The sequence below is a fragment of the Betta splendens genome, chromosome 5, assembly GCF_900634795.4.
Source record: "Betta splendens chromosome 5, fBetSpl5.4, whole genome shotgun sequence".
Classification (NCBI taxonomy): domain Eukaryota; kingdom Metazoa; phylum Chordata; class Actinopteri; order Anabantiformes; family Osphronemidae; genus Betta; species Betta splendens.
In genome coordinates this window covers 10040481-10059651 of record NC_040885.2, presented here as the reverse complement: position 1 = coordinate 10059651, position 19171 = coordinate 10040481, and the positions used below count along the sequence as shown (strand labels likewise).

Genomic DNA, 19171 nt, shown 5'->3' with positions numbered 1-19171 from the left:
GTGCTTTACCGTCATCAAAAATGAGGTGTGATGTGAAGAATTCACCAGTCAAACCTTCTTACAACCAGAATTCAATTTAATAATTTCATATATCATTTTTTTTTTCACTGAACAATTAGGAAGCCCCAACACGTAACGTTTCTGTTTTTTTATAATCTACATTTACAGCAATGGGTCAACACACTTCTCCTAAACAACAAGTATTACGTTTGTGGACATTTTACTTTATTGCAGATAACAAGGACGATTTGCAGGAGTGCTCAAAGTATTGCTACAGTTCCCATTTCCTAAAGCTTGTGTCACAGTCCATGGCGACACCTTTCACAGGGTTAACTGGGGGCTGTGTGTGGATCGGGTCAGCGCGGGCAGACGTACGCCACTACGAGCCGGCGACGCCACCGGAAACGGTGCCTTGTGTTTTTCTTGTTGCGCACAGTCTACGTGGTCCTGTTCCTTTTGTATATAATGCTGGTGTCTCTTGCCTAACTGCGCGCACACGCCCTCCGCAGGATTGTGGTGAGTGTGTGGTACCGGAATGAACAGCCTCCCTGCAGAGCTCACGGGCCTCTCGCTGCTCCGCCGAGCCACCGGAGACGGTCGGTTCCGTCCATCAGGTTCTGGTGGAAGCGGTTGAGACGGCGACCGGTGTGCTTTGTGAGGCTTTGGGCGTCGTGTGGCCTTTCAGGGTGAATGGAAAACCCTTCCACTGTGGCTCTGTTCTGATTTTCTCCAAACAGAAAGCATTTACATGAATATTAATAGCTGCATAGTCAGCCAGTGGTAGTTACTGGGCTGTTCCAGAACCCCGTCACTGCCGTGTGTGTGGTGACCAGAGTCGCTACAGGTCTGTAGGGATTAGCTTCCAGCCTACACCTGCTCAGATCACTATATGAGCTGTGAAACTGCAGACAGACACGTGTTCTGTAGCTTATTCTTTTCTAGGCCATAAAACAGTATACTACTACTGTATATCTAACAGCGATGTTTTGCGATTACAACAATACTTTGGGTGCAGCAGGTAATGAATCCTCGCAGAGACGTACGTTTAAAGTACAGCAGAGGCGCGGTTCTGGGTCGGATGCAGTCGATCCGATCGGAGGGGAGAGGAAGGTTTCAGGATGATGCTTACAGAGGTCCGTGCTTGTTCACAGAGTGAGCTCCTCTTCACGCTATTTGTGGAGTCAGTCTTTGAGTTTAAATATTTATGTGAACCTGGGCAGGGTGAAAACTGCTCCTTTGAGAAGTCTCAGATCAGCCACTTGTGTCTAGTTATCCCTGGTGATCTAACTACAGTGTTCTGCAACTACCGGATGCACCACGAAGAGTCACGTTTGGGTCCAGCGTCTCCACTCGAATGCAGCCGCACCGGCCGCTCTGGCTCTGGACGGCACATGGTCGCGAGCCCCCCCCCTCCCGCCTCACGCTTCACAGTGTGCCTCGCGCTCGTCCCCCCGTCGCCCGGCGCCCGTCAGTAGGGGGTGAAGAGGATGGGCCCGTGTGCGGTGCGCATGGGCCCCGGGGCCGGCCGGAGCAGGCCGAGGGCCGATCCCTGCAGGAGGTGGTGGTGGGGGTGGGGGTGGGGGGCGCGGAGGGCCAGCTGACTGGAGGACGCCGCCGCAGCCATCGCCGCGGCGACAGCCAGGGGGTTCGGTAAAAGTCCGGCGCCCAGAGTTTTGGGGAGTTCCTTTGAGAAGATCACATGAGATTATAAACACATATATGCCACACAGTAGCGACTGACGCGTGCGCGAGGTAAATGCTGATGATGTCGCTCGCGGTGAACTGAGTACCCACCATGAAGTCTGTGCGCTTCTTGTGCCGACTGAGAAGAGGATTGGGTTTCCCTGCGACGCCGTCGCGGTGCCTCCGGCTTGATATATGCTGCAGCACGCAACAGCAGAGCACACATGTTGGCTACTGAGGCGCGTCGGGGAATCGGCCGGCGGCGCCGGCTCTGCTCACCTGTTTCAGCTGCAGCTCGGAGTTGACTCTGACGTTGCAGATCTCACAGTGGAAGGTGCGCTCCTGAGTGTTGGGGTCGGAGGACGGCTCCCCCCCCTGCTCCGGACCGGGCTTGGGACCTAGGCGCGGGTACGCTTTGATGGGCCCCAGTCCGCTTCGAGCCTCCAGAATGGTTTTGTGTTTGGTACCTTGGAAAAAATACCATTTTTAGCTAGAATGCACACCTTCATTTACGCAAATATGCACCAAGCTGCGTTTGACGGACTGCACCTTTGTTGTGCGCCTCCAGTTGTGACAGGGAATTCACAGCGACTTTGCACAAGGAGCAGTAGAGAAGCTTCTTGGCCTTCTCCTCTTCGGACTCCCCCGAGGACAGGCTGGCCGCCGGGGACGGCGTGTCCGGGTCCGCGGGGGACGTGCTGCGGGCGGCGGGGGGGGAGGGGCACGCCGGCGGCGACGCCTCCGCGTCCGCCGAGCTCGGCGCGGCCGCCGCGGGGCGGTCGGGAGCCGGCGGCAGCTCGTCGCAGGCATCTGAAAACAGTACGAGGCTTTAGTGACGCGCCGCTCGTCTTCCGGCGCCGCCTCACGCAGATCTGGAGGAGACGCTCACCCCGCCTGACGGCGTCGGGCTCGGGGGCGGGCGGCGCGGGAGCCGGAGGCGAGGGTGAGGCGGCGGGGGGAGGGTGCTGCCTGTCTCCATCCTGGAGACGAGCTGTCTTGGACGTCTCCAGCCCTTTCACCCTCCTGGCGTGCCGGTTCCCCTTGTAGTGCGCTTCTGCCTGACTCTGGTGGAGGAAGAAGACGCGGCGAGAAATCCACATAATCTTTATGTTGATTCCGCATTTAGCATTTTCCACATTCATCCCTTTTTGCAGTTTCAGCGTGACTGGGCCTGTGGACGGGGGGTGAGACCGTGAGAGGAGCTGAACAGCACGCTGGTCGTCCTGCCATGTCAAATAAATGTAAATGAAACCTGACAAAGTCTTACATCCATGTTCCCAGTGATAATCCAGTCATTTCGTATGACCTCGTGAAAATATTCCAGCACGGCTGCTGAGTTGATGGTCCGGGGCTTTGGATGCGATGATGAGGCTGTCAGGGAAGATTACCCTCCAGAATATTCTCGCCTTCCTTCAACACTGGTGGGGCCTGCTGAGCCGGTGATGATTATTGAGTGGGGGGATTATGTAAAATGGGCTGGAAGGCACTGGGTGACCAGTGACAGCCCACATTCAGCTCAGAGAAAGAGACGGAGCACGTCAGGAGGAATGAGATGTTTGATGTGTATTCGCCGACCTGGTCGTGGCCCAGTGATGGACTGGTGACCAGTGACAGCTGGGAGAGGCTGCTGCGTCTGCAGCATGTCTGGCATTAACATGTGAGCTCAGGAAAGCCGTCCGACCTCCGCAGCTGTCACACCGACATGAATGCCGCTTTCTGCGCGGCTGTGACTTCTTGCTTTGATGCGATCGCTCGCCTCGGCGCACAGCCAGCTCCACCTAATGGTGAACCCGAATCTACAGAAAAACAGCCTCACTCTGCAGCGCTCTCTGCTCCCAACCCGGCTCCGGGCTCAAGCTGACGGCTGCAGAATCATCCGATATCAAAATAGTTTTGGGGTGAGAATTAACGCTTGCCCTCCAGGTCCAGATATATTTCTGCATGTTAACACCAGATAAATTCAAGAGGAGAGTGCGAGGCACGAATATAGTGCCGGTAAGCTCATCTAAGACAGTAACTCAAGACGGCGTGAGGCCGTATGTGCCGTGTAGGCACCAGATAGGTTTCATTATGCTAATAACGAGGGCGGAGGGGCCCGCATGTGACAGGTACATGTTGGGGGGGTTCTGCTGGGTGGGGGCCAGTGGAGCATGTCTGGGATGCCTTCATAAGCCCCATGCATTAACTGCCAATGGAGCGCTCATCCTGATTGGTGATGACAGGAGGTCAGATATAGCTCTGCCTGTGAAACCCGGCTCCTCTGGCAGAACACGGAGGGAAGAGTTGATAAACAAACCACCGCGTCCAGCTTGGAGGAAATGCTCAACTACAGTGCGTTCCCCTTCGCGATACCTGCAACTCACTTGTCCTCTTCCTGTGTGAGCTTTGACGCATTCTCTGTCCCTGTCAACCTTTAGTGTCCGTTCTTAGGAAATCAATGAAGCTCGTCCACCAGTTCAGGCGTGAACGTCGTGGCAGAGAGGAGCAAGAGGTGGAGGATGCAGCAAAGACAATGCATGGAAAAAAGATTAGAGCCTCGGTTTATTTGCATTAAGGGGAAAACTGAATAGTGATCAAATATATATGGTGTTTGACATTGTAGGTGAAATGCACTGAGAAGCTCTGAAAGAGCCCATGCAACGGGGGATTTAGACGAATGAAGGAGCCGGGATGGGATTTAGGAGAGAAAAAGTGGGAGCAAGTGAATGTCCCTGAAATCCTTTTTCTCTCTAAGCAGGATGTGCTTTGATGTTTTATCTATAAAGGGACAAAGGCACAGAAAGCAGAGAGAGCTGGTCTAGCAGCCAGATCTGCTCCATGGGGCTGCAGACGGCAGCGGCGGGAAGAGGGGGTGGAAGGAAGCTGGCTGTGGAGTGGAGGAGGAGAGCGGCCGATGACACGGCGCCGCATCCGCAGACAGCGGCCGGCGACGGGCCGAGCGACGGGGGGGAGAGAGAGAGAGAGAGAGGGGCGTCCGGCGCGGTGCTGCAGTGGTGACGGGGGCTAGTGCAGCACGGCGTGACGTCAGCCTTGCAGCAGAGCTGAGCTCCACAGTGGCAGGCTAATCTGTCCTCTGTGGCCTGGGATGAATGGCCGTGTTGTAATTACAGCGTGTGGGGCGGCGGCGAGGCGGCGGCGGCTGCAGTGCGCAGCACCTGCTCCCCGACGGCCTCCATCAATCAAAGTGTCTCTGTCTGACCTTATGTAAGTAGTGGAGGACCCCCCGTCTGATGCCGGCCTCCTCCAAACATGAGCTTGACAGATAATGTTTGTATTATTAATATTTGCCCCATGACCCGGTTTGAGGAATGATGCGTGGCGCAGTGCATCGCTGTGAGCCGAGCGTTCCTTCATTATTAAAGAACGGCCCCCAGTCGCTCGGGTTGCCGGGAAAGTGCCGTAGCGTTGCAGCGCGACGTGGCTCACAAGTTAAACAGCGTGCGCCGCCAACAGGTGGACCCGCAGGACCGCAGAACCGGACCGGCCCGGAAGTCACCAGCGCCGCGTCAACGCAAACAGGCTGCGGGAGATAAAAGGGCAGCGGGTCTGAGCAGAGGTGATATAAGGAAGCAGCCCCTCAGAGACAGCGGAGCAAGTGTCCGATGACCTCCTCCTCCTCCTCCTCCTCCTCCTCCTCGTCCGTGCCTCCGTCCTTTTTGCACTACTGCATTTAGTCTACAAGCATTTAGCGCTTCATCCGTGGAATGCGCTTATATTTTTAGCCGGGCGTGCGTGTCCGCCTGTTGTTTGATCGATCTCATGTTTAGGTTAGAGGTTAGAGCAGTGGGTCATAAATGTCGGGAAGTTTCCACCTGTAAAAGCCTTTTAAAGGTTAGAGAATACACACCAGTCAAGCTCAACCTAAACACAGCATTCCCCCTTCATTACAAACTTAAGAGTATTTTGTATTGAATCAAGAAATGGTTCCACCTTGAAATATTTCCACTGCTAATATGTGCTGTAGTCAAACCGGCACACGCTGTGAAAGATGTCAGTCATGTAACCCAGTAGCTGGGGTTGGATGTCCACGTTACGAGTTATTTGCCTTTCAGCTTCATTAAACTCTAGTGCCTGATTAATAGGGACTCTCGCGTCGGTCCTCCTAAAGTTTCACCGTCTTATTTTAGTCCCTCTGACTCATGTTGGCACAGCAGCTTCTGTCAAGAGTGAAATGCAAAGAATGTGCCCTGTCAGCTTAAAGGCAGCATTAAGGACAAGTGTGTGTTGGTGCAGTTTATTCTGCAGCCCCTCATTCCCACGACCATCACAATGTCTCCATATGAGACATGAACCCCCCGCTGTTATATTATAAGACTAAGAAAAAACCTGAAATGTGTTTTACAATCCAGATGAACGAAACAGAATGAAGAACAAACGATGATTGTTTATTTTGTTGCTCCTTTATTCTTTCTGGGGTTTTTTCTTCAAGACTTCAAAGCAAAAATGTGTGGCTGAGTGTTCAGCTTCATCAAGGAGACTGAGAAACTGTGAACTGAAGTGTTGAACTGCTCCAGCAGGACATAAATCACTGACTAGCGTCAGGTCCCACTTTCTGTTGTATGATTTAATGTGTGTGGAGTGCAGGTGAGAGGTTCAGGCCCTTCTAGGAAATATCACGCCTGCTCCCTACTGATGCTGTTTGTTCTATTACAGTGCAGTACTTACAGGGATGCAGCTTACAACTGTAACAGTGGCATTGATTCAGTCAAATGTTACACGTGGATGGAGAGTGAGCCCCAAAGCGTTCATACCTCCGAGTTGAAGCGTATCTGGCAGACATTGCAGGAGATGATTGGCCGCTTTGTCTTCACCATGGGCGGTCCGAAGGTGTGCGTCATCACAGCCTTCTGGACCGGGTCCATCTGAGGAGAGACGACCCAAAGGTCACATCAAACATTCAGCAGCGCTGGAAAAAAAAAAAAACCTTAAGAGGGCGGCGTGGCCGTGTTAACGGCGGCGCGCGGAGAGAGAAAAGACCCGGAAAAGGGCAGGTGAATGACAGGAGGAGCCGCCGGAGGAGGAAGAGGAGCTGGCAGATAAAAAAAACGAGTGAAGAGCGAGCGGTGATTGATGTGGACAGGAGGGTGCGCGGCGTCTCCGCAGCAGCTGGTGCCGCTGTCTGTGCTCGGCTTCTTGGGCGCCGTTCAAACGTTTTAATTCATGCTGGGGTTAGACGAGCCTAATTACACGCTCTCTGGTTTCAAAAACGGGGACTTATGCTACAAAACCTCCTCTATTTGCAACATCATACGACAAGATCACACAAAGTACCGAGCTTTGTTGCACCTTTAAAATGCAATTTAAATAATGTTCAACTGTGAATCGCTGGGCTGTCGGGTCGTCGCGCGGACCATTCCCACGGACGACGTCATCAGGTAATACTGCAAATTAAACAAACACGTGCCAAACACACGTCGCCCACGCTGCGCGCCACGCGCTCCTCTCGTGGGCCGTTCACCGGCGGCTGCGTGGCCCCGCGGAGCTGCGACCCCGCGTGCGGGTCCAGCAGCCGCCGCTCCGGGTGTTGCCCTCGTTAAGTTGCCAAAAGTAAACCGCGGTTTTACTCAGTCCTCTCATCTCGCCGCCAAACGAGAGACTGTTTACGTCCTCAAGCTGCGGGCACCGAGGGAAACGGTCTAATTGGCCTGAAGCTCAAACCCCCTTTGGATCCGTCGTTGGGCATTTTTATAGACTCCAGCCTGACTCCTTTTGTCTTTTACTCGTGTCTCCAATTCACCTTTTCCCTGTTTTGAGACTGAACCTGAATCAGATCGCGCACATCTGCACATGTTCCGGTGCCAACGTCCATCTGCGGCGCGCGGCCGCTGTTTATCGCGCCGATCTCGTTCTCTGCCTTTCACCACCCACCTGTTCACTGTGATCGCCATACATTCGCTATAGTATAACCTCATTAGCCCGTTAGTCTACGTTCTGTCTCCTCTTTCACCCCACGAGGGCCGTGACACGCAACTCGTTGGCGAGCGTCTGTCAGCTGAGTTCGTGCGCTGTTGGCTCCGCCGCAGCCTGTCAGCGGCTTTTCAGGAAGAGAGCGAGAGAGAGAGAGAGAGAGAGAGAGAGAGAGAGAGAGAGAGACGGCACCGGGAGATGAATGGAGCCAAGACATATTCTCGATTAGGAGTAGCAATAACCCGTCTGTGGTCAACAAGACAAGTGTGAGAGCAGGGAGCAAATGCTGCCAAGTGCCGCTGTGTTTGCGGTTTATTTCAGCAGCCGTGAGTGTTTTTTTTTTCCTCCCTTCACTTTTTGAATGACAGCTATTAACAATTAAAGGTGCCGCACCAGGAGTCGTTTACTGATCCCATATCACGTTTCAATACAGAGGGATTTCAACCATCAGGCGCGTCTAAAACGCAGAGAATAATTTGGCTTTAAAGCAGTATTTTTTTTTATCAAACTGAGATTAATGATGGTCCATTAAACTTCAGCCTGGCAGCGTACGACGCTGAAGGCCTGCAAATCAACGGGACAACGGCGCTAATTCTGTTCTCCTGCCAACACCGTGCAGCTTATGCGGCATCAGAGGCTGATGAAGGTAGAACCATGGAGAATGTTGAGTGTTTGACATTTACAGCACCTGTAACGTGGCGAGAAACAGCCTGAAAAGTGCTCTCTACTCAACTCAACTCCACCGTATGTCTTCAGCCCCTAACTCAGTATCAAGTAATAATTAGCAATTAGCCACTAAATTTTGTAATAAATGTTTTAAAAAGCCAATAGAGTCCAGATTCTGTTTGTGTGAACTGTTCTTTTTTATCAAACACAAACCAATGGGACTAATAAAGGCATTCTATTCTATTCTATTCTATTCTATTCTATTCTATTCTATTCTATTCTATTCTATTCTATTCTATTCTAAACATTTATTTGAGATTAAAGTAGATTATTTTTATTAATAAAACTAAGACCACTAACTCTGCAAGATCTCATGTTCAAATAACGCACTTTTTCATACATATAACTGTGAATGCATAAATTGCAGTGCAGATGAATATAGTGGGATGATCCACTCTATTATACGACGACTGAGGGGACGTGAGCCATTGTGAAAAGCTTCCAGATGGAACCCAACGCAAGGTTGCGTGTTGCTCTGACGGACTGTGAGCGTGACGCGTTGGACGCACGTCGTTTCTGCTGACGTTAGCGGAGCCGCTGGTGCTGAGACAGCTGGGCCACGCGCCAGACGCCAGCACTGGGGCACGCTGGTCAACAGAACCTGGGGGGGGGGGGGGGGGGGGGTCTCAGGACGCCGCTCAGGTCACCTCAGGTGACCCCCGACACAAGAGCGTACAGACCACATCTGCTGCACTTACTGGAGACCCGTGACTCAGGCAAGTCTCTGCGTGACTTGTTTGCACACACATCCAACACACAAGCACTGCATTCGCAGTTAATCTGTGTGTGTTTAGTAGAAGGAGCATAAACGTCATGCAAATGGACTGAACGATCATGTGCGCGTCCCTGTTTGTCACGCTGACCTTCACGTGAAACCCAATCTGGAAATGAGACGCAGCCTCAGAAAATGCTGAGCAGGCGGAACCCGGCCTCTCGGTCAATTGATTAGCAAGTCACTTTATTGCAGCCGAACGCCCGCCTGGATATGATGCTCGGTCTCACCCCGCATCCAAGGCGAACGGCGCTCGCCTTATGGTTTGGATCAGACAGGATGGAGCTGTCATCCCCCCCCCCCCCCCCCCCCCACACACACACACACTCACACACACTCACCGCATTGAAGTTGTGGAAGAGGCTGATGTTGGCTGCGTGCGGCGACTCCAGGGGGAACTGGAGGAAGGGCTTCATGTCCAGGGGCGGCGGCGGGATGACGGGCGGGCTCCTGAGGAAGGCGGGGACCGGCCCCGGCCTGTTCACGCTGCCTGTGCCACACAATAACAGAATATGGTGGAAAAGCATTATTAGCCAATCAACATCACTCTGGCCCCACTACCACCCACAGCCCCGCGCTGGGTTCTCCTTCTCCTCCCAGCGGCGGCGGATGTCGGCACTTGAGGAGTCTTCTGTGATGGGCAGGAGGGCTAAGCTGCTTAAGCCTCGCAGCTGGGGAGCTGCAGATATCCGCCTTTTCTCCATTTCCCCCTCTGTCTCTGGTTTCTATCCTCACTTCATGCTCTCCTATTCTGTCTGCACGTCTCAGAACACCTCTGATTCGCCACTACTTCTTCTGTGTCTCTGTTCCTCCTCTTCTCCTCCTCGCCGTCCTCTCTCTGTTTCGCTCCCCATCTATTAAGTGCAAAACCAGCACAGCGGCGCTTCGGGCCCAATCGGAGCTTTTGTATAATCTTTTCTCCCGAGAATCTGTGCAATCATCGCCATTTATTGCCCGACGGCCGCTTGTCAGCGGCGGCAAGAAAAGGCTTCTTTGGGAACAGCAGAGGAGGTTCCCGTCCGCTGACAGAGGTAAAGAATGTGCTGTCAGGATCAGAAATAGATGGGGGAGAAAGTCTCTCCTCCCAGACGCCCGCTTCAGAACTGAGGAGGGAGGACGTGGCAGCTGAAGCTCAGCTGGAGCCTTTGTCATTTCAGTGGCTGCGTGTGGAAGCAAATGCGACATAAAGGGGGTCACAGCTTGAATCGAACATCATCACCTCTTCAAAGAAACACACACCGTCTGTTCGAGCTCACAAATGTATATTTCCTGACTCATTTTACGCCACATTACAATTTAAAGGTCAAGTCGTGTCAGCCGCTCCCTCCAAAGCTGCATTTTCAGTCCGGACGACTGGCACACGAAGAACACCAAAGTCCCATTCCGCAGCGTCCCCTGACCTACCCTCCTCCTCCTGAGTGATTTACAATGACATCAGATAAGCCAGCGCCGCGGCTCCACAACAGCGGCCGCGCGGGGAGGGGGCAGCGCATTGATTGGACACATTCTGGGGAGCGATAAAGTGTTAAAGTGCTGCCAAACTCCATAAATCCAGGCCTCAGCGGCTACGGCTGCCTGCAGCAGACAGCTCCGTCTCACCCAGCCCCCTCATCTTACTGCCGTTTTTTTTTTTTTTTAATGCAAATGTTTGTGTGCAAAAAAGATCAATGCCTGTGTAATGGCTTATTGAATTTTTTTTTTTTGTGTGAATTGTGAACAAGAAGTGGTGTTGGACAGAAATGAAGAGGCATTGAAGGCCCGGGTAGAGACAAACAACCACAGGCAGAATCTTATGGTCACAGTGGATTTTGCCAAAGCGCGCGCACACACACACACACACACACACACACACACACACACACACACACACACGCGCGCGAACGCTGTGACTAAACCCTCTCAAATTGGCAATTCATTTAGGCAATTTAGGTGAAATGATCACAGAGGTAACGTCAATGTCACTGATGCTGCTGGAGCCGCTCAGTATTCGCCGCCTGCCTCCATCTTAGGGCTTCACGCTGGGACCAGGCGACCGGGTGACACGCTGTCTGGAGCCGGCGGCGGAACCGAGCGCAGCCACAGAAACAAAAGGCGGCCACCTTTTAGCTCCAGGTCCTCCAGCTCCGCACACGTCGAGCCAGCAGCTGCTGCATCCGCCTCCAAACGGGCTGCTGCAAACAGACGACTGGCAAATAAGTCTGTCAGTGCAGTAGGAGGGACGAGCACGGGCTCCTGTTTGTCTTTCCCCCTGGTTCGTGCGCAGGCTAACACGCTCGGACCTCTGCAGGGTTCATCCCAGTGTGGGGGTCCGGCCGTTAAGGAGCCGCTGGGTGGACGCGGTGGTGATTGCAGCGAGGATGCGCTCTGTCTGAGTGTCGCATGCTGCCGCTGTGAAGGACTGAGCATGAAATCCAATTTACCGCAGCTCAGCTTACCCTCGAGTCAAAGGCAGCTATTTCAACCTAAGCAAGGGACAGATGACAACACACACACACACACACACACACACACACACACACACACACACACACACTGGGGTTGTCTGTGTGTCTGATCTGGACAGTGAGGAGGGGAACGCTGCAGATTTCAGGCTGCACTTTATTTTAATGATAGATGCCCTGCACCCGGTGGCCGGGCTTAAATGTCGGCTCCCAGCGAACTCTCCCGATCCTCCATTCAGCGGGGGCGCGTCCGTGCGCCCGGCTTCATGCGACGCTCTCCAGCTCAGCGAGTCCTCGCTCGCTGATTTTGTGCAGTATTTGTAATTAATGAAGACTTTTGTTTTCCCCTGCAGATTTTGCACTGCACTCATTAAAATTTCAATAATTACGTAATCATGGTACTACATTGCTTTGTTTGGAGTTTTTCCTCATGAAAATAAAAAAAAAAACTGTCTGTCTTTCCCGTAGCGTCTGATTATGAAACATCATCAACCCCCAACCCCCATCGCTCCCAATGATTAGCAGGGAACGGCAAACGAGGCGCTCGGTGAGAAATAATGTGGGTGAGGAGGGGAGGTGTGGGTGAGGAGGGGAGAGGAGGTGGAGAATGAAATACACTGGAGGAGGTACAGTAGGGGGAGCTGCATGCTTTAAGGTGAGTCCAAGGTGACCACAGCAGGTAAAGACCCCCATTAACCCGCAGGCTAATGTACAGAAGAGAAACCATCTGCCTCCCAGAGAACGCGCTTACACCAGGTTTATCAGCAGCCTCTGACACAGTTTCTTCGTGTTAAACTCACAATGGCGTCGTCAGCTCAACCTCTGGCTGTCAGACAAAATGTCCCACATGCAGGATTGTGTGTCTCTCAGTTGTATATGTGGCACTTTTAATGTGTTTGGAGCATTATGTGCTGTTGTCTCTCAATACTGTACATTTTTTTATTATGTTTTTTCAGGCTCATCGGCTTTTTCTACAGCACCTTTGGGTTCTTTCTTTAACAAGAACACGTGTGAACACCTGTTTCCTCTGGAGCTCCTTCTTTTACGGTTACGCCGGAACATCCTGCCAGGTTTCTCTGTCATTACCCATGATGCACTGCCCCGATCCACGCAGAGCAAGATATAAACCATCAAGGGATTGGACACGACCGCCACGCACGGCGCGAGCTTGTCAGGCCATTTACCCACCTGCTGCAGCACAAAGCTGCACGAGGGGAAACCTGAGAATGTGAGACGCACAAACGTGAACACAAGTGCACACAACAACCGGCCCAGGTGCATCGACTGGTTATATAGGGATCAAACAAAAGGCAACGGCCACTTGATCTTCATTATACAAATGGGACAAACAGATGACGTATGTCTGAAGAGACCACTTTGCTAATTTCAGGAAGTGGAACCAGAAAGTGACAGACACACACTGTTTCAACAGCACAGCGGCTTCCATCAAATGCCTCTGATCTGTTACCAGATCCGTCATCTGATCTTATTAGAAATATAATGATATAGATTCTTGCTGTGCGTGTTGTAACTCTGACCGAGGTTGACATTTGCTGGCAGCGGACACACAGCAGAGCTACTCTGAGACAAAAGGGCCCTGGTGAGTTAAAGGCTTGGAGCTCAGGGCCAGTTGGCGTCGCCTTGCTTCAAAAACGCTGCTCCTGTGTAAAATGGGTGCGTTTGTCTGATACGGTACGAACGTAAACGGCACATTTCTACATGAAAGATGCCGATGCTTCACCCTTCGCTGCACAGCCTCCATTTAAAGGTGGTGCTGTTCACCTGATGCTTCGTCCTGTGTCTGTGGTTCTGTGTCATTCGGGCTGCGTGAACGCTGATGCAACACATGAACTTTTTATAGTTCTGAGCGAGGTCTTTGCATCAGACGAGAGGAAGCTTTGGCCCATTTAAAAAAAAAAAAAAGAGAAAACCCCAGACCTCTGCGTTTGAAATATTCATCATAGAAATCACACAAGACTTACTAAACTGTGCCCCAAGCTGCTCTGTGTTGAGGCGGATGAGGCAGCTTTAGCACATTCGCTTTATACTGTGCCGCTGAAGTATAAGACGTGACACGGAGCGGGTGACGACGGCGGTGGATGGACGGCGGCCAGAAAAGGACTGGACGCGCTCTCCGTCCGGCCTTCGATCAACACTATTTCAGCCCCCGGATCTACATCTCTTGTCTGGTGGGAACCTAATAGAGCATCTGAAGCCCCGTCACCCCGAGGTGCGGCCGTGATCCTGTGTCAGCGCGTTTAGTGTGTAATGCACACAAACTTTAAGCTCTGCACCAGGAGAGGGATTAGCACAAGCTCCAGCTCATGTTCAGATCACAGTGAGACTCAGGCGCAGGCGAGAGCTGGCAAACAAAAATAAAGGTGTCAGAGAATTCCACCAGCTCCCACACAAGGATGTTCTAGGTCACCGAAATCAAAACAAATATAATACACCCAGAGCCGTGTATGTAGATGTGGGGAATACGTCTAGAAATCGACCTATTTTCTGCGCTGAATTGGCCCAAACGATGCACAATGAACAAGGGCTGTCTCCAAAAAACACAGTGTTAACACAGGATTTCCAGCGTTCCAGCCTTGTGATTGAGCAGAATAAAGTAAACAGATGTTCAAGTTAAGGAGACAGAGACGCATGCAGCGGAAACTTTGAGCCAGACACCAGCGATCACCTTCACACGAGGGGAGGAAAAAAAAAAACAGGTCAATCAGATGGACGTGAGCGAAGGAACGCTCTTACCCAAGATCATCCTGTGTCCTTCCACCGTCAACTCTGCCCGCGTTCTCCTGCACCGGCTACTGAGGACGCTCGCACCCTGGTCTCCCACCGTCCGGCTGCCTCTCGGAGCTCAGATTGGGAAAAGACATCCGGCGTCGCAGCCTCGGCTGCCTGCGCGTCCCCGCTCTCAGCGTGCGTTCCTGCTCTGCTCCCCTCGTCCACGCGAGATGCTTCTGCTCCCTCAGACCCCACCACGCTGCTGCCGTTCAGCCAGTTGTTGCCAGAGGGGGAGAAACACCGCGACGGCGCTCGCTGCAACACAACATGCACTCGGGCTGCTGTAATTTATTCTCTGTTATGTACTGACTCCTGTAAGAGAATACAGCTGAGATGGAGGCTTGCCACACTAGAGGAACCTCTGCACTACAGCATGCCTCTCCTCTCTCTCTCTCTCTCTCTCTCTCTCTCTCTCTCTCGCTCATATTTTGGGGCTGGGTATATCCTAAAGGCACCTTGCATTCCTGAGCCGTGATTGGCTGAAGGCTCGGCCAATGAGTGCAACCGGTGCTGATCATTTTCTTGGGTTGTTTGATTCAGAGGCAGAGTGATAATGCCGCTGTCACATCTGTTCTGCCTCTCTCTCCGTTACACTTTCTCTGCTGTTTACTTTTAGCCTTTCTTCCCCCTCTCGTCTCACTTTATTCCCTGCTTCACATTTTGGCATCCGAAACATGCAATGCAATGCAATGACATTCCCCCCTCTAGACTGGAATTTTGTTCCAGCCTCTGCCTCTCTGTTGGGTCTTTAGACAAACATTAAAACAAATGCTGACCAAGCCGGTCTCTGTAGACGCCACTCCAGATAAAAAAGAAAGAGACTGAGAAAGACTGACAGCCTGAGCGATTTGACGTAGCGTCGAAGGGATGGGAGGAGAGGCTGAGCTTAACTCGGCCTGACTTGGAGATGAAAGCGTGAGGTGAGGAAATGTGGGAGACGTGGTGAAAGAGGGATGAAGGATGTAGACAGCTGTTTGACAGGCAGAGTCAGAGGCTGCTAAGCTCACTGCACGCACTTTGTCTCTCACGTGAGTTCATTGTGTAAAGACGTAATTACAGTCCATGAATCAAATAAAGCTGAACGTCGGCCGGTCTGTGTGCTTAAGCGCAGGTGAAACCAAAGTATGGTGTGTGCGTACGAGCTAAAGTTTCCTCATTAGTAGAGGCTGGCTGAATAATGCAGGCAGGTGTATTGTTGTGGTCAATGAGCCAGGTGCTAATGTGGCTGTCTGAGTGTGGAGGGGCCGACTCAGCAGGACTTTAATGGATGTCACCATTGGAAACTGAAACCGGACCAGGAGAGTCCGGTGACACGCCATCATGCATGCGAACCCGTGATCAGGTCTGTGAGTCTTCTGGGATGTGGAGGCTACTGAGGCTTTGTTTGTTCACAAAAGAAAAAAAAACTTTTCTTGCCTGGTTGACAATTTAAATGTTTCCAAAAGCACATCTGCATCTGGCCAAAGTCTACAAATTAGACTAATTCACCTCCTACAACAGTAAACGTCCACCTGTTGTTGAATCTGACTGTGCGCTGTTCACTGTACATTCACTTGCCTGCTAAAATATTATGTAATACATGACAAAAGTGACCTCACGCAGAATTTATAATTTTTCCACTTTGGAAAGCATCGTTTAAAAGTCTTGAATTCAAAGAGGTTCTGTGAAATATTCGTCCTTGTAAACAACAGTCAGCAAAACAAATCTTAAAACATGGCGCAGTTTTATGGGGCATTTGTGCCAGTGGTTGTTAACCACATTTTTATTGCAGACATTGTGGCTCGTTTGTAGGATTGTTTGTAAAAAAGAGGTTTTATAATTGGATTTGTTGCAATTAGGGAGGAGACACAAGTTTTCCTTTAAGCTATTATGAAAACATCACGAAAACAAGTTTTTAGGGATTTCAAAATGTGAAGCTTGCTGGATAAGTGCTTGAAGAACATTTAGCTTAACTCTGGTGCTGTTGCCATAAATTGCTGTACATCACTAATGTCACTAAGAATCAAAATGTTGATTATGCTAAGGGATGCACCACAGCACAGACTCATCTCTCCTTAGGATAATGAACGACTTCTTTTAAGGTAGTGTCTTTGTCTGAGTTTCTGATTAGGTCTAGAGCCAGCACATTAAGCATATTGTTAGTATTCTGTCACAGTTGACATAAACTATGTTCTGTGGAGCGCCCCAGGGCTCCACACGAGGCCCTGTTTTTGTTTAGTTGTTAAAAATCTGTAAAAATCTACAGTTTCAATATTGAAAACGGTCCCTAAAATGTTTGTGTTTAAAGATTAAAGCTTGGGTTGTACAGTAGGTGCTGTAATGTAGTGTAGTGTCACCAGTAGACTGTCAGCACATGGGTCATTATGTTCATCTGACCTCAACCATCCTATCGCTCTCTCATTTCCCCCCAGGGGCCATAACTGTGTCGACAGGCTTGTTAATCTCTAATTTTAGATGTGATCATTGGTGGTTGGTCCTGCCAGTGACTGATGAAGCCTTTACTGGATGATTAGTGCAGATGAACGGCTTTAAGCACGTGTTTATTCAGCCATTCACAGGTCAAAGTTTGCCCAAACAGGCAAAGTGGAAAACATGAGAGTACTCGTGAAACATCCCAAGACACCCTGGTGACAGGCAACAGGTTTCTTTACTGTATCTTTATCTTTAACGCTTCTATTTTACTAGTTCAGCTGTTTGTGTGTGTGTGTGTGTGTGTGTGTGTGTGTGTGTGTGTGTGTGTGTGTGTGTGCGCGTGTGCGCGTGTGCGTGTGTGTGTGTGTGTGTGTGTGCAGAGGGTCAAAGGCCGGAAACTAAAACAAAGGTACCAGTCGAGGCTGCGCCAACTGTGTGTGGTTGTAAATCTGTATTCTGTTGTGTGTTTCATGGAGCAGTTGGTGCTCAGACCAGGGCGGGTGTTTACTACCTCTCAGAGGTTAAAATAGGTGGTGCTAGAATAGAGGCTGGGAAGAGACAGCGTGCAGCTCACAGAAATGCTCACACAATGAACTAAACGTGTTTCCACACATAAAAACGTGCCGCACTGCTCATTGTTTAGTACATGTTCAACTCAGCATATAATAGTTTTAAAACTATTGAGTTTTGTTAAGTTTTAACAAGCACCACTATTCTTACTCTGTGTAATGCATACTGTATGTATTAATATACATTCAGCATGTAAAAAATAACCCTAACCACGCACAAAGCTGTGGAATTAAAGTGGCCTGGTAGCTTATTGGTACCTAAAGTGCTTTACACTGACTCCAGGTCAGACGTTGTTTAATTTTCCACCAGCTATGTGTGCTTCTGTGCCTTTAATATGGACACAGTTCAGCCAGGAACCCCCCCCCCCCCCCTCGTTTCAGTTTCTCCATCATTCCTAGTCTTCATCACACTGGTGGTGTATGCCAAAGGTCAGAGGTCAGACATAGTCCAAGTGCGAAGTCGTGCCTGACGCCGAGTGCTGATGTTTGCAGGATATTGCTCTAAGTTTCATCAAAGGGAGAGCTCTTCAAAGCCTGGTGTGAGACTGTCACTTGGTCTCTACTTCTGCTCAGCACATTGCAGTAATGAGGGGATCCAGCATCTCAGCTCACTTTAAGGTGATCAAAGGAGGAATGTGCCCAGTGGTGGGTGGATTTGCATTGTTCAGGCAATGAGCCGTGGTCTTACCTGAGCCCCACATTGGTGACCTCTATTCTTCACGAGTCTTGAGGGGATCCAGATCCTCGGTCCGGTCGTGATCAGAAGTCAGCGCGTTGACCAGCATAAAGTCCAACAGGTTGAATAAATGAAGAGCTCAGCCAATCAGCTGGAAAACAGAGAGGAGCAGCTCCATGCAGGCGGCCGCATGCCTACGGTGTGACAGCATCAGACAGCAGCAGGCACGTGGATGTTCAGCTTCATCCTCCTCACGCCGTCCGTCCCTCTTCATCCTGTCAGCCAAGTCGCACTCCGTCCCCGCGCCGCTCTGCGCTTCCTCCTCGTGCCGTCACAGCGTCTTTCCCGGGAGCGAGAGAAACAAGTGCACGAGGTTCCAGGGTCTAATTCTGTCGCTTGGGACGGGGGGGGGGGCAATATGCGAGGACGAGCAGAGGAGGGGGGAGAGGGAGGGACAGACGGGGCGAGAGGCCAGCGGTGAGTGGCAGATCAGAGGAAACGGGATTCGGCGTGTGCGTGCGAGGATGAAGTGGCTGAAACCGGAGGAGAGGCACGGAGCAGAGGAAGACATTTCTGACACGATGAGGCAAAGTGAAATATGATGAGTCCACGACACAACGCGGCTCAAAGACAAACGCCCTGTTGCTTTTTGTTCTGCCGTGTTTCTGTCACCGGTGAGGTTGAGGGATCGTCTGATCCTGTCTCATTACGTGGCTTGATTTAATTTCTTGCTAGTTTCGAAATAAGTGCCACTTTTGTTCATGTTATTGCGAAAGGCCTGGGATTTAGCTTTTTTTTTTTGACGTTACCCTCAAAGACGTTTGCTTGAGGCTTCCAGACATTAATCCCACAGACTTCTACACTTACATCATCTTTAAACACGCACTCCCTCTCCGGCCGTGACGTCCTCCACCATCCACTCTCTCTCACCTGCGTGACGATGACAGTTTCCTGCTCGTGCTTTCGCCCCCCGCGGTGCAACGCACCAGCATCAGCGGGCGGCGTTCACGGTGGGTGGCCTCTCGAAGGCGCTGATCCCCTTCAAGTCCAACACACGCTCCGCCTCTCAGTCGCCCATTGCGCTACTCCACTCGTCATCCGGCGGAACAGTGTTGGCTTTTGCCGGGATGATGAAATTCACTTGGTTTCGACTGAGAGGTGAAAACGTACAAACGCGATACTGTGCGACTGGCGT

At 51.2% G+C, this 19171-nt stretch overlaps 1 protein-coding gene across 2 annotated transcripts; it reads right to left on the bottom strand.

Moving 5' to 3' along the window:
* Positions 1-55: 55 nt before the first annotated feature.
* LOC114855223 (zinc finger protein 385A-like) lies at positions 56-18318 on the bottom strand. 2 transcript variants are annotated; one of them, XM_055509080.1, is made up of 8 exons: positions 17989-18318; positions 9430-9578; positions 6435-6545; positions 2573-2747; positions 2233-2493; positions 1963-2150; positions 1795-1881; positions 56-1684 (listed from the first exon to the last, which is right to left on the bottom strand). In XM_055509080.1, exons 1-8 carry the CDS (start codon positions 17999-18001, stop codon positions 1469-1471), a joined length of 1200 nt encoding a protein of 399 aa, XP_055365055.1. In that variant the 5' UTR covers positions 18002-18318; the 3' UTR covers positions 56-1468. The 2 variants fall into 2 exon arrangements, with proteins under 2 accessions (XP_055365055.1, XP_029006023.1); XM_029150190.3 differs by lacking the exon at positions 17989-18318 and adding an exon at positions 14284-14714.
* Positions 18319-19171: the final 853 nt, after the last annotated feature.